Genomic DNA, 15,169 nt, shown 5'->3' with positions numbered 1-15,169 from the left:
CATAGACACATGCACACATGCATACACCCCCACATATACACAAAGAGGAACCTCTTCTGTAAGGCTAGGCAAGCACAACTAATGAGTAAGTAGAAAACTGCAGTTCTCACACAGGGCTAGGAGACAGACATTTGCATTCCCAGCAGTCTGAGTATATGGAGCTTGCTGAACATCTAGGGCATTTAAGAGGGGCCCCAGAATAGTCATTTCTCATGACCCCTCCTTCTCCAGGGCCCAGCACTACACTTGCCTATCAAAATCTTGACAAAGTATTGAAAAGTTAATCTTCATGTAACTTGTCAAAGTAAAACTCAACACTATTTTTAAAACACACAAGCAGTGATATTTTGTTGTGTATGGATATCCACTTGTTTCCACATTTCCTTCCACTCCAGAAAAGGCAGTTTTGCATGTGTATGGGTTTATTTCCAGACTGTATTTAATTTCCTTGATCCATTTCCCCACTGATGACAAGGTCATGCTATTTTTATTATTATAGCTATAAAATTCCTGAAGCCTGATCAGGTTAGCTCTCAAATTTTATTTTCAGTCATTTTGCTATTGTGGGTCCTTTGCACTTAAAAAGCAACTGACTCATAGTAATTTTATGGAAGGAAGGAAAGAGAGAGATGAGGAGAAAAGAGAGGAGGGTAGGGGAGACAGGAGAGAGGTCTGGGATGATGTTTCAGTCAGCAGTGTTTGCCTAGCAAGCACAAGAACCTGAGTTAATCCAAGAAGGTAGAGAGCAGGGATCCTCAGGGGCTTGCTAGCCAGCCAACTTAGCTTTATCAGGCAAGTTCCAGGCCAGTGAGAGGTTGTCCCCTGGCCTTGACATGTACCTCACATGTGCGCCTTTCTCCCCTGCCTACGACTGTGTACACACACACACACACAGGGATGGCAGGAAGGGGGAGGGAAGAAAAGACAAAACAGTCTCTGCATGGGTTGTGGGTTTTGATTAGGATTATATACACACCATACATTTCAGAAGTAACACTACAATATAATGATAGTCCATGTCTCTCCATCTAATTTTCTTTTGATTTCTCTAGGTTTTGTTTGATTTTGTAGGCTTTAGTGAGCTGAGATTTTTTTATAAAACTTTTTCCTAAATACACATTTTGCTATTATAATGACAGTTTTCAAATTTTATTTATTTATTGCTATAAAATACAAAGACATTTGCACATTTTGTGTCCTTCAACTTTGCTAAACTAAATGACAGTAGCTGTATTGCTTGCTTTCCCGTTGCTATGGTAAGATACCCTAACCAAAAGCAACTGAAGGAAGAATAGCTTATTTTAGCTTATAGTTAAAGAGGTAAAGTAGCTTTTATCATAGATTCCATCAAATTGTTGACACAGATGATTGTGTTTGTGACTAAATACACTTACTTCTTGCTAATGGTATTGCTTTTTGTTTTTTTACATAATAATTAGCTAGAACTTCACAATGTTCGACAGAAGTGATGAGAATAGATACTTTTGTTAATGGTACTTGGGGATATCCTGGTTATTTATTTATTTTTTATCAACTTTACATAAGTTAGTCATTTGGAAGGGGGAATCTCAGTTGAGAAAATGGCCCTACCAAATTACCCTGTGAGCAAGTCTATGGGACATTTTCTTGACTGATTGACGTGGGAGGGCCTAATTCACTGTGGGTGATCCCACCCACCCCTGGGTAGGTGGTTCTGTACTGCAAAAGAAAGCAAGCTGAACAAGCCCCTGGGAACAAGATAGCAATCACAGTTTCTCCAAGGTTCTGCTTCAGTTCCTGATTCCAGGTTCCTTCCCTGAGTTCCTACCCTGACCTCCCTTAGTAATAGATTGTCACTTGAGAATTGTTCATGAGAAAATAAAACAAAAGAGAGTAAAACCCTCTCCTCAAGTTGATTTTGATCCCAGTGCTTTGTCCCAGCAACAGAAACCTTAATCAAGACAGAAAGAAAGCATTTATTATTTTATCAATGAATAGTTCTATGATTTTAGAGATGTCCTCTGTCAGGTTGAAGATATTCTCCTCTATCCCTGTTTACTGAAATTTTTAACTAGAAGTGATGTTTGATGTTATCAAACTCTCTCTTTACATCTGTTGAAAAGATTTATACAGTTGTTCCTTTTTAGATTGTTAATGTAAGTTGCAGTGAGTAATTTTCAAATTTAAAGCCAGTTATCAGCAGTAAAGATTTTAGGTATTAGTATTTTGACTTATAAAAATTGTACTATTTAATGTATACAACTCAAGTGAGTTTAGAGACAAGGATATACTTGTGAAAATCACTATCAAGATCACAGACACATCTTCCCTCTTCCTTGTTCTTATTGTTTCCTAGGAGTTTGTTCCTTATGAGTGCATTTAAACCTTTATGTTACATTACTGGTAGCTCTCCTGTTTCATATTGCATCTTCTTTAGAATATATACCTAAAAATGTTTAAATGTATATATTCAGTGTTATTCTTTTCCCTCATACCTTAGTTCTTTGAATAATTCTCTAAAAGGACATTAAACAAAGAAACAAATAAAAGGACATTGGATTTTTCAATATTAAGATAACAAAACAATTCACATCTGTTCTCTTCCAGAATGTTTTCACTTAAACCTTTGATCAGCCAGAAATTCAATTTAGGGTTTTTTTGTTTGTTTATTTGTTTGTTTGTTTGTTTTTTGTTTTTTTTTTTTTCAAGACAGGGTTTCTCTGTAGCTTTGGAGGCTGTCCTGGAACTCGCTTTATAGACGAAGCTGTCCTCGAACTCAGAGATCCACCTGCCTCTGCCTCCCGAGTGCTGGAATTACAGGCATATGCCACCACCGCCTGGCTAGAAATTCAATTTAGAATAATGGTTGTTATATGTAACACTTAGTTCTTTTTACGAACACTTTGAGATATGTATGGTCTTTATCACTCATCACTGTCGTATTTCCAATGTATCTGCTTTTCAAATCTAAAACTTCTATTTCATTACATATATATTTATATCTATATCTATATCTATATATCTGTTGTTCCTCTGACATGGAAATTACTTTAATTTCAGTGGCTTTCTAAAATGTTATGATTTACACAGAACAGATTCTTAACCACACTATCTCTGCTTTAATTTTTCTGAATATTTTTGCTGTTTTTTTTTTATACTTACTTTTCTACCTGAAATTTAGTGTCATTTTATAGTAGTCTGATAGCTACTCTGTAGTCCTGTTAAAATAATAAAACAATAAACAAGCAGACAAAACTCTATGTATGTAGGAGAGATTATTCAATGGGTATACTTATTCTGTAAGCATGATACCTGAGTTCAAGTCCTTAGCATCCATATAAAAAGACAGGCACAGCTGCACAGGCCAGAAACCCACCATTAGGAAGCAAGAGAAGGTAGATCAGCTATTCTAGCTAAAACAGCAAGATTCCAGTAAAAGATTCTGTCTCAGGTAAATAATGTGGAGAGTGGTGTAGCAAAACACCCAATGTCCTGCTCTGGCTTCTTCATGCATATGCACAGGCACACATATCAACACACTCATATGCATGCAATACACAAACACATCCCTATATGGTTTTGTGTGTTTGCATGTTTGTCTGTCAACGTGTGATATATGTGTAGATATGTGCAGGTGTTCATGGAGGCCACACAGAGGTCAATATCAAGGGTCTATTCACTCAGTTTTGAGACAGAGCTTCTCACTGAACCTCTAGCTCATGGATTTGACCAAACTAGCTGGCCATCAATACCCACAAATCTTCCTGACTCTCCTTGTCCAAGTGCTATGATTACGAGAATGTGCTACTGTTTCTCTCTTTTTTAATGGCCTTGTCTTAGTTACTATTGTACTGCTGAGAAGAGGTACTACAATCAAGAACACACTTACAAAACAAAGCAGTTAACGATTTCAGAGGTTCAGTCCATTATCATCATGACAGGAGCATGGCAACATACATGACGCTGGAGGAGTAGCTGAGAGCTACATCCTCAGGTGGGGGTGGGAGGACTGTACCTGGTGTGGGCATTGGAAACCTCAAAGCCCACCCCCATAGACACACTTCCTCCAACAAGGCCACATTTCCTAATCCTTTCAAACAGTTCCACTCCCTGGTGTCTAAACATTCAAATACAAGAACCTATGAGGACCATTCTTATTTAAATTACCACAGAGCTGGAAATTAAAGTCAGGTTCTCAGATTTGACAAGCACCTTACTGCCTGAGCTACTTCCCCAGGCCCCAAACCTACTTTTGATTGAGATCCCATGCACTTACGAAGTAACTGAGAGAAGAAAGTTTCTTAAGTTCTAAATCTAACTGAGAACGAGTTTCTTGTTTTCATTTTTTCCAGTCTCCTTTTTGTCCCTGAGAAGAAATTTTAAACCCTCTTCTTATAGGCTGACATAGGCTTTACTGTCATAAGTGTATCTTCCTTACTTTTACAGAACTATAATTATAATTGTATATAATCTTCTCTTATACTGTTTATTTAGTTGATATATGATATTAGCTTTTGTTTTTTTTCAGTTTATTGAATTTTTCTGTATTTTATTTTGAAATAATTTCAGGCTATCAGAAAAAAGTATGTAAAGAGAATAAAGGGTCTAAAGATATAGCCAAGTGGAGTGCTTGCCTAACGTTTGAAGCCCTGAGTTTGATCTGAGTAGAAAAGAAAAATAAGCAGTCAATGTTAGCAGTTTGTCACAACTGTAAATCATTTTCATCTATCCTATCTATTTTTCTTTCTTTCTTTCTTTCTGTCTATCTATCTATCTATCTATCTATCTATCTATCTATCTATCTATCTGCTATACATAGAAAGATAGATGGGATGATAATGAGTAACTTTTTATGCCATACCTTTTATAACTAATACTTAACATGTATTTCCTAAGAATATAATCATTCTCTTATATAATCGAGAGTATTATTTTCACATTCAGAAAACTCAAACAGATACAATCTATAGCCCATATTTCAATTTTGTCAAGTCCACTATTACTTTTAATCAGTGTTTCTATATTATTTTATTGAAATAAGAACTTTTAAATTCAATCCTATGGCTTATATAGAAAAAGAACAAGTTAATGACAATTAGTTTGTTAATCAGTAATGTGCCCTCTCCTTTTCTCTACTCCTGTTTTTGGTATGCACTGTCAGGTTTTTGCTGTGTTAGCCATACACTCAAATGTGAAAGTATTCTGATACTAGCTACTCTCTATAGCAGAAAGTATAGAAAGTAATACTACCCCGGAAGCTGTTTAAGTTCAAATCCCACTTATGCTACTACTAAGCTATGTGTGCTAGTGGGAAGTCTTACCATCACTGAATTTGTTAACTCATCAATACAACTGAGATCATATTATAAATTGTTCTACTTCAGTTCTGTTTCTATAAGCTACTTAAAGGAATGAAGAAATATTCAAAATATGTCTCACCATTTTTTATTTTAAGTTGTTCGTTTTTCCTGATCTGTTCACTCTTGAATCTGGATGAACGCATATTCTTCCCTTTACTGTCAGTCATTAAAACAGAACCCTGCATTCTTTAAAAAAAAAAAAATGAACTTATTAAATAATTGCAATTTTTTTAAATCATTCATGGAGAATCACAGAAAATTTTGACAAAATATCGAAAACCCAAAGGTAGTTACTGAGTTATTCTCAACTGACAAAGCAACTTGAACATGGGACGGGGCCTAGGTGAGGGGGAGATAATCCCGTGAGGACTCCTAGGCTCCTGCCCTTCAATCCCCAAGCTGGCATGTCACTATCCTCACTGTTTGCCTTGTAGGGAAAGGAGGCAGGCTCTCTGCAGGAGTGTGAGGGTTAAAGGAACTTGCTATATAGTGGGGCACTGATCAAAACTGCGTAATTAAAAACAGCAACATAAAAAGGTTTTTTCCTTGGGGTAAACTGACACTGCCTCTACCACCCTCCAACACCCCTCCCCGATTAGATCTGCAGTATATCTGGTGAGAGAGATACAATTTCCTGGCATACCTGGAACTCTCCGTTGCAAATATGCTGTCTATTCGAGCCTCATAACTGAGTGGTTTGGGTAAAATCGTTTCTGGTGTCTTCAGTACAGCTCGGCTTGCTTTCAGATTTTCCAGTCTTGATGACCTTCTTAGGACATGTGGGGGTTCCTGGACAGAGGGCTGTTCCACAGGATCTGAATTTCCCTTATTCTTTAGTTGCTCATAAGAGGTGGCATTTCCATGAGCCACTGTTTGTAATCTAAGTGGTTTTGGATCTTCTATAGTCTATAAAGATATACATATATCCATAAATAATTCAAACATTAAAACAAAAAATTAAATTTATCTTCTTCTCTGATAAAACTAAATGTCTTTAAAATGAAAGTGTATCAACTCATAATCATGTATGAACATAATGAAAAATTCTGTAATTGTATTTTAAGCTTATGAAAATCATAGGCAGCTAGTCTTGGTGACACATGTCTGTAATCCCAGCACTTGGAAAACTGAGGCAGATTAGTGAGTTTGAGGCCAGCCTGGACTTCATAGAGAGACCTGGGCAAAGGAAAAAAAAAGGAAAGACTTTAAAATTATTTTCCTCAATATTCAACTTTAAAACTTACAAGAAAGTAGAAGATCACTTTTTAAAAAAGATTTGTTTATTTATTATGTACACAGAAGAGGGTGCCAGATCTCATTACAGATGGTTATGAGCCACCAAATGGGTGCTGGTTATTGAACTCAGGACCTCTGGAAGAGCAGTCAGTGCTCTTAACCTCTGAGCCATCTCTCCAGCCCCAGAAGATCACTTTTGGTGCATTAATTTGGCAGGAAATAAGTTGTGTGGAATAAGAAGACACCCATAAGAACAAGGTAAAGACCAGTCAAGAGCAGATGAATGGTCTATGCAGCCTAGAACCGCAGTGACAGAGCAATGACAGCTAGAGAACAAGGCAGTACATAACTTCACACTGTCACAGGTCAATAGTATGTCATGAATTCTAATTTCTCCTTGACATTCTACTATAGGTCTAACTTCTACAAAGACATTTACATTTTACATGTACCAGCTAAAACTTCTGGAACTCATTTATATATACAGATGCAAAGCCTCTCAAAATAAAATATTGAAATTTTTTTGGTTTTTCGATATTTTAATCACAGCTGAGTAAGAGTACTGAATTTGATTCATCCTAAGTGAATTTCCTTTCTACTGTTTAAAGGGTTTCTTTCCTTAAACCTGAAGACTTGCTAAATTTATCTTACTTCACCACTATTAATTCTATTTTCTACATTTTACTCATAGTCCTTCTTCTTATACTAGAACACTGAAATGTTTACTCATCTTTAAAACTGCATGATTAATATATCTTTTTCTGTTTTTGTTTGTTTGTTTATTTTTCAAGACAGGGTTTCTCTGTGTAGTCTTGGCTATCCTGAAACTTGCTCTATAGACCAGGCTGAAATTCACAGATCTCAACCTGCCCCTGCCTTCAGAATGCTGGGATTAAAGGTGTCTGGCCCGCTTTCTCCTCTTAATCCCATAATGTCTATCTGAAAGTTGCTGGCCAGACTACATCAGTATTAGTCCAGGTTTGCATGCTGCAACATAAACTCATGTTTTCCCTAAATCTTCTTGGGGATATAGATGGAATAATTTGTTAATAGCCAAGAAGAAATAAAAAGGGAATCTAAGTTTCCATTATTATGAATTGATTAAACTATATTTATATAATGCATTTACATATAATTTAGTAACCTAAAAGATTTAATTTCAAAGTGCTAAGTCTCCTGACACGAAAAAGGTAAGCAACATGTATTATATTTAAAAAATGAGTTGCAAAGCATCATGTATTATACAGTCTCATTTGAGTAAAATAAATTTACATGGAGTAAAGTAACTGAAACTACACCAAACTGTTAATGATGCTTAGAGAGTGGATCTTTGAATGGCTTTTGTTACCATACTATTATATAATCTTATAATGTCTGATATGTTCTTTTAGTTTTGGTTGATCTGAGACAGGGTGTTGCTATGGCCACATGCTAGCCTTGAACTCCCAAACAGCTGACTCTGCCTCTCCAGTGCTGGTATTATAAGTATATACCATCACACTTGCTTTTGATTTTATATTAATGAGAATACAAATTCTCAGCATGCAAAAGGAACTTGGCCCCTGGTCACACATCTATAGGGCCTCTGGGCATAATGTAGGAATTCTAAAAGCACAACTTATATCTGGCACTTTATTCATGTACTTAAGGCAAATAAGTAGGGCTTAAAGAAGACTTAATTCTTCTCCTGAAGAATTAAGAATTAAGAATTAGCAGCCCAAATTATGCTGTGTCCAACTACAGCACTCTCTATCTACTCTGAACTCAGGTTAAATATAGTAATATTCTAAACAACAGAGAATTTTCTAGTAAGTAACTCTTTTCTATATACTAAAAAACTAATGATATGCTTTTTTGTTTTGTTTTTTTGTTTTTCAAGACAGGGTTTCTCTGTATAGCTTTGTGCCTTTCCTGGAACTCACTTGGTAGCCCAGGCTGGCCTCAAACTCACAGAGATCCACCTGGCTCTGCCTCCCGAGTGCTGGGATTAAAGGCATGCGCCACCACCGTCCAACTTTTTTATGTATGATGGGAGGAAACAATTTTAACTTAATCTCTTGTAAACTCTAGTACTTCTAAAAGGAGCAATCTATGTGCGAAAATTACACAATCTTCCAGATGTTGATATCTGGTGAGATGATTTGAACTTAGCACAATGAAGATTGTAATAGGTCACTATAAAAGTTAGACTCAGATATTTATACTGTGCGCATCCACTTGTCCTACTGACAGATGGCTGTTCCACAACCTAGATAGCCTGAACTGTTTAAATGGTAGGATAGGAAAGAGACTTAATTCACCTGTGCTATTTGGGTGCAGTCTTCATCTATCTGAGACATGGTAGGCTGCACTGCTAAACATCCATTTCCATCACTAGCACTGCTGCTTTTCTCTGGTCCTTGACAGATGGGTCCTACAGGTCCAGGTCCTACATCAGCACCTAGTAATGTGTTGATTGTTGCCAGCAATTCAGCAGGCAATGCAGCCTCATCCTTCGTGTTTTCTAGTACATCTCTATAAGATGCTGATAAGGTATTCAAAGGGACTGAAAGAGAGCTCAAGGAGTTGCTCAATGGGTTCATCAACTCTTGAGGATCAAAGTCATTCATTATTTCAAGCAGTGTTTCTTCTTGGGTGCCTTCTGGTGATTCTATTAACCTTTCTAAAGCAGACACAAATGTTTCAAGAGAGCTTTCTTCATCTTTGGTTTCTTTAGATGTCATGGTCGGTGTTACATCCTTTCCAGGTTCAGAAAATGTATTTGGTACAGCTAAGGTCTTCACTGGCTCTGCTAATGATTTCTCCTTTGGCATAACCAACTCAGATGCCATAAGTGAAGTACCTAAGAGAAGACTAGTTTCAGGGGAATCTGTGTTTTCACTTAATTCCTGTGTGTTACAGAAAACACAAAGCCAACATTTAAAATTAAAAATCAGTTTTATACTCATTTTGTTAGTAATGTATTTTTACCAGCTGTCTACTTCATTCATAAATAAAAAGAATATTCTTTACTACTTCCCTATATGAAATCAGTAATACCTGGATACATGGTTAAACATTTAATCAAGAGTGGATAAATGGACCATGAGTGACATTGGCTGGACCACAGATGGCAAATTATCTCTTCAACTAAGCTTTAATTATCTGTTCCAACAAAAGAGACAGATGCCCTGGCTAGTTAAATTAATAAATGATCTCAATACTTCACATCTTAAGTAAAGATATAAAATTCTTTCTTTCCAAATATTTCTTACATTTTTGGTTGTGAGCCTAGCCTTTAACAGCTGAGCCGTCTCTCCAGGCCTCTTTCCTAATATTTCTATCAGTCAAAAATTACATAATTCTTATCATTTCACCTTTGAATTAATATGCTAATATGAAATAAGAAGATGAAAAGGACTGGAAATCAGAAGGGGAAATAGCAGAAATTAAAGAGCAATTTTATGAAATTTTATGAGTCCTCACTCTAAATTAATAACTTCAGATTTTTATTGTTTTAAAGAGAATAACACAAAACACAAGTTTCCCAGTGCATTATTTTCAAAGGAAATAATAACCTAACAGGTTGTGCTTGTTCTTACAAAGTTCCCAACACCCAATATTAGAATCCCTCTCAAAGCTGCTACCTAGATCAGCTGCTATGCTACTCAGGAAAACAACATACACTGTAGGTATTGAAATTTATAGTTTTCACTTTGCCTGTTCCTCACCAGTCTACTGCCTGTCTCAAAGGATGCATTATCATCTCCTTAGCCTGCTGATAATTTGTTCTAAATTGAATAAAAGAAGTAAAAAATTAACATATTCTATCTGCTACCATTTATCCCCTGTCTATAGCATACAGAGCCTAAGAAGATGCCTTTATTTATCTGTAATACTAACTATAATTTTTTATAAGGACCACAAAATAAACTTTACTAATTGAAGTTGCCACACATATCCCACACTTCAATACCTTACTCACATATTGCAAAAGAGAGGCCACAATGGGATTTTCACATCAGTCTTTAGTGAACATGGTTAATAATTTACTTACATCAAAGCTATAAAAAAACAAGTTTTTTTCCATTAAAACTGAAAACAACTGTGTTGTCGAAAGTCTTAACCAAATTGTTTACATAAATAGTGTTTTCTTTTATATGAGTATCTATTTCCTGACATCAAGATGATATAAAAAGCTTTAAAATATTGACAGGGATAGAGACATGGCCAAACCTTTAACACAAGTTCATTTCCTGGACCAAGATCAGGTTTTGGATGACTTCTAGTTATTCTTGCAACAAGAAGATTGAAGGGTCTAAACTTCTTGGGAACCAGAATACACATACATATATGCAGAACACACACACACACACACACACACACACACACACACACCATAATTAATTAAAATAAAAACCAACTAATTTTCAATCATGAGTATTTTTCTATTATTCTGGTAACATGGGTTTTGAGGCATCTAAATGATTACACAGTTTTTCTCTATCATGAATTGGTCCATGTAAAGAAAGCAAGCATGAAATCTTGAAGTCTGGGTAATCTATCATTTTCAGTCTGTGATATCATTTGAGAAGATTTAGAAAATGGTACCCTTCTGGAAGAATCAGTCATGACGGTTGGCTTGAGAATATACATCTGCATACCATTTCCAATTTACACTTTTTGCTTTATGCTGCAGGACAAAAAGGTGAATTCTTAGCTACCTGTTTTAGCTGCCATATCTGACACTTGTTTCCATGCCACTTTTAAGAGGTTCATGTGTTGCTGTGGAACCCAGGGCCAAATTATACACTTTTCTAAGTTCACATAGATATGATCTATTATCAAAGCAACAGAAAAGGCATATCTATGAAATTTTAGATCAGAATTCATTATCTCATGTATTCGAACAGAAATATGAAATCTAAAAGTGTTATTTATCATTTAAATTCATAGAACTTTTCTCCATATTAGTTGAAATATGTAAAGAAAATAGAGATATTATAATGCTTGAACAGATTATTGACACATTTTAGATTTTTTTTCCGAAATAATTTTCAGAAATTGAATGTAAGTATGTTGGCTAAAAATCGTAACAATTCATATATATTCAGATTTCCTTTGGTATGAGTTTCTTTCAGATCTTCAAAGTATAATGTTATATGGAAAGGCTTTAGGAGACCAATTCCACATTAAGTGTTTTACAGTTACAGGGTTACTTTGTGTTTTGACAAGATATTACCATATTGATTATATTCATAGGGTTTCTCTCTAGTATGTGTTTTTTATATACTTGAAGATGACTAGGCTGTGCAAAGGCTTTACCACACTGTTTGAAATCATGGGGTTCTTCTCAATTATGTGTTTTTTTCATGAAATTGGAGAGTGTTGTGATGTACAAAGGCTTTACCACACTGATTAGAATTGTATGGTTTCAATCCAGTATGTGTTCTTTCATGCCTTTGAAGATAATTGTGATTAGCAAAAGCTTTACCACACTGATTACATTCATAGGATTTCTCTCCAGTATGTGTTCTTTTCAAGCTTTTGAAGAGTACTATGAAAAACAAAAGCTTTACCACACTGATTACATTCATAGGGTTTTTCTCTTGTATGTGTTCTTTCATGCCTTTGAAGATGATTGTGATGAGCAAAAGTTTTACCACACTGATTACATTCATAAGGTGTCTCCCCAGTATGTGTTCTTTCATGCCTTTGAAGATGACTATGATGAGCAAAAGCTTTACCACACTGATTACATTCATAGGGTTTCTCTCCAGTATGTGTTCTTTCATGCAATTGAAGAGCACTGTGTTGAGCAAAGGCTTTAGCACATTGATTACATTCATAGGGTTTCTCTCCAGTATGTGTTCTTTCATGTAATTGAAGATTATTATGTTGAGTAAAGGCTTTACCACATTGATTACATTCATAGGGTTTCTCTCCAGTATGTGATCTTTCATGCCTTTGAAGATGACTGTAATTAGCAAAAGCTTTACCACACTGATTACATTCATAGGGTTTCTCTCCAGTATGTGTTCTTTCATGTAATTGAAGATTATTGTGTTGAGCAAAGGCTTTACCACATTGTTTACATTCATAAGGCTTCTCCCCTGTATGTGTTCTTTCATGCAATTGAAGAGCACTGTGTCGAGCAAAGGCTTTAGCACATTGATTACATTCATAGGGTTTCTCTCCAGTATGTGTTCTTTCATGCATTTGAAGACCATTTTGATGTGTAGAAGCTTTACCACACTGATTAAATTCATAGGGTTTCTCTCCAGTATGTGTTTTTTTATGTACTTGAAGGTGACTGGACTCTGCAAAGGTTTCACCACATTGTTTACATTCATATGGTTTCTCTCCAGAATGTTTTCTTCTATCTAATTGTAGAACTTTCCAATGAGTAAAGGTTTTGCCACTTTGATTACATACAAAAGGTTTTTTAAAGATATGTGTAGTTTCATGCCTGTGAAGATGACTGTGTTGTGCAAAGGTTTTACCACATTGATTATATTCATATGATTTCTCTCCAGTATGTGTTTTTTTCATGCCTTTGAGGATAACTATGACATTCAAATGCTTTACCACACTCAGTATATTCATGTGTTTTCTCTGTAGTATAACTTCTTTTATGCCTATAGCAATGAGGTTCATATAGGTCTCCAGCATCACATCTTTGCAGAGATTCTTCTGTGAAGGATCCATCAATGCCCACTCTTCCTGAGTGATCTTGACATGCACATCATTATAAGTCACTGCATTCAAATCATGGGTTCCCAGCTCAGTCATGCTCTTTGCTCAGCTCTCTACAGAAGGACTCACAGAACACCACACAAAACTGCTGGAACCAGCTCTTCTTCAAAGCCAACTCTCCTAACTATAATTTTTGTAAGATAATTTAGAAGAAATCTAAGAACTGTATCCTATTCATTATTTGATTCACATCTCAAGGGTTCCCTGCTACTTAAAGTTCTTTTATGTTTATTAAATTCAAGATATGAAGGTGTACCAAGCAACAGCTCCATAAGAGTCACTAACCTTCAGAGAAGGGGAGGCAATACAGAGTTTACTGATTTTGCTGATAAATTTTTGTGAGACAAAATTAAACAAGTTACTTTCCCACAAATTTTTTTCAAAATATATGTGGTAAATATCTGAAACAATACTCTCCAATTGTTTTATTAAAAATGTTTTCATATGATCTATTAGGAAATATTGATATAGCCAGTGAAAAACAAGTATCAGAGAAGAAACATTTACTTCAGTCAATATTCCCTGACACAGATCCAAAGACAAGGAAGGAGTTGAGGCATAAATGAATGACTTATGAAGGAGGGAAAGGATAACAGTACTTATTCAGACACAACTAGGTGCCAGGTCAGAAGTCATCATTGCTCCTGGTCTCACAGTAACTCTCTGAAACATGTATCTGTCTGTACATTATAGATGTAAACAAGAGTTACCCTTGAAGTCATATCCAGTCCAAATTTTATGCCCACTTCCCTGCCTTCTGGCTCCTAACTTCAGCAGAAAAGCTTGGTAACTGGTTATATAGAAGATACAGATGAAGTGATACAGTCAGGTAAGATAGGGAGGGCCTGGGAAGGTTCATAACTTCTTGATATCCTGAAAGAGAGTGTTGAGTTTACTGTGGGCAGAGCCAGTTCACATCACCAAGTAGAAAGCAAAGACAAAGCAGGCCCTTGACAAACATTAGCAACAGGATGATGAGAAAGCAAGCTTGGAATACTAAAGAAATGAGGCTGACATTAAAAACAAGAACAGGATTATGTTCCATCATGTAAGCATACATAATAACAAATTGTACATTTCTCTAAACAAAGAATAAGAGACTTGTAGTAGTGGGTAAGGAACACAGATCAGAAAATTACTAAAAGTATTAAAGATAAGGAAGAATACATGAACACATTTTTAGAGAATGTTTTTCCGCCCTGAAGACTACCTTTTATGGTACCAGAAAGCACCATGCAAAATTACAAGTCAGGGAAGGAACCAATAATCCTTCCCAGCTATGACAGCTATGTCATAAAAATAAACATCATGACAAAATAACCCCAAGGATGCAATAGTGGCATTCATAACTTGGCAGTAGCCAACAACTCTCTAGTTGGACATAAGACCCACTGAATAAGAGGGAAACCATGCTTGGTACTGGAAACCTACAATCATCTAAGTATAGTGAGGTCATGGAACTCAGATGTGAACCTACAACTTCCACTTCACTAAACCAGCATAATTCCTAACCACATTCTAAATATTTACCATAATTCTCACCTCTCATCAAGAAAATTTCTCTTTGCAACAGAAGGAGAAAATTACAGAAAAACACAACTGATCAAACTGCAGTGAACAGGAGAGTGTGTATTCCCAGGCCCAACCAGTAGATCTACAAGACAACTCCTGCACTGATGACTCATGGATCAGTGCAGAAGAGAGGGCAGAAAGAGCGTAAAAGCCAGAGGCACAGGCAGTTTGCTGTGACTGTCTCCTCTGAATGTCAGAAAGACTACACCCATTAATTCTCATCAAGAAGATCTGAACAGTGACGACACGACTGAACAGGTTAATGTGGAAGGGGACAGTTTGTGGGG

At 36.0% G+C, this 15,169-nt stretch overlaps 1 protein-coding gene across 1 annotated transcript in view; it reads right to left on the bottom strand.

The window, feature by feature from the left end:
* The window catches only part of Ankrd31 (ankyrin repeat domain 31), a 158,760-nt gene that overhangs the window by 98,382 nt on the left and 45,209 nt on the right, over positions 1-15,169 (bottom strand). Inside the window, exons 7-9 of the mRNA XM_036207173.1 lie at positions 8,876-9,463; positions 5,983-6,245; positions 5,419-5,495 (exon numbers count right to left, since the gene is read on the bottom strand). Coding sequence (XP_036063066.1) covers positions 5,419-5,495; positions 5,983-6,245; positions 8,876-9,463 — 928 coding nt within the window. The remainder of the gene's footprint in view (positions 1-5,418; positions 5,496-5,982; positions 6,246-8,875; positions 9,464-15,169) is intronic.

This window comes from Onychomys torridus, chromosome 15, assembly GCF_903995425.1.
Source record: "Onychomys torridus chromosome 15, mOncTor1.1, whole genome shotgun sequence".
NCBI classification, from domain to species: Eukaryota; Metazoa; Chordata; class Mammalia; order Rodentia; family Cricetidae; genus Onychomys; species Onychomys torridus.
The sequence above is the reverse complement of the archived record's forward strand: the minus strand, read 5'-3'. Positions and strand labels throughout refer to the sequence as shown.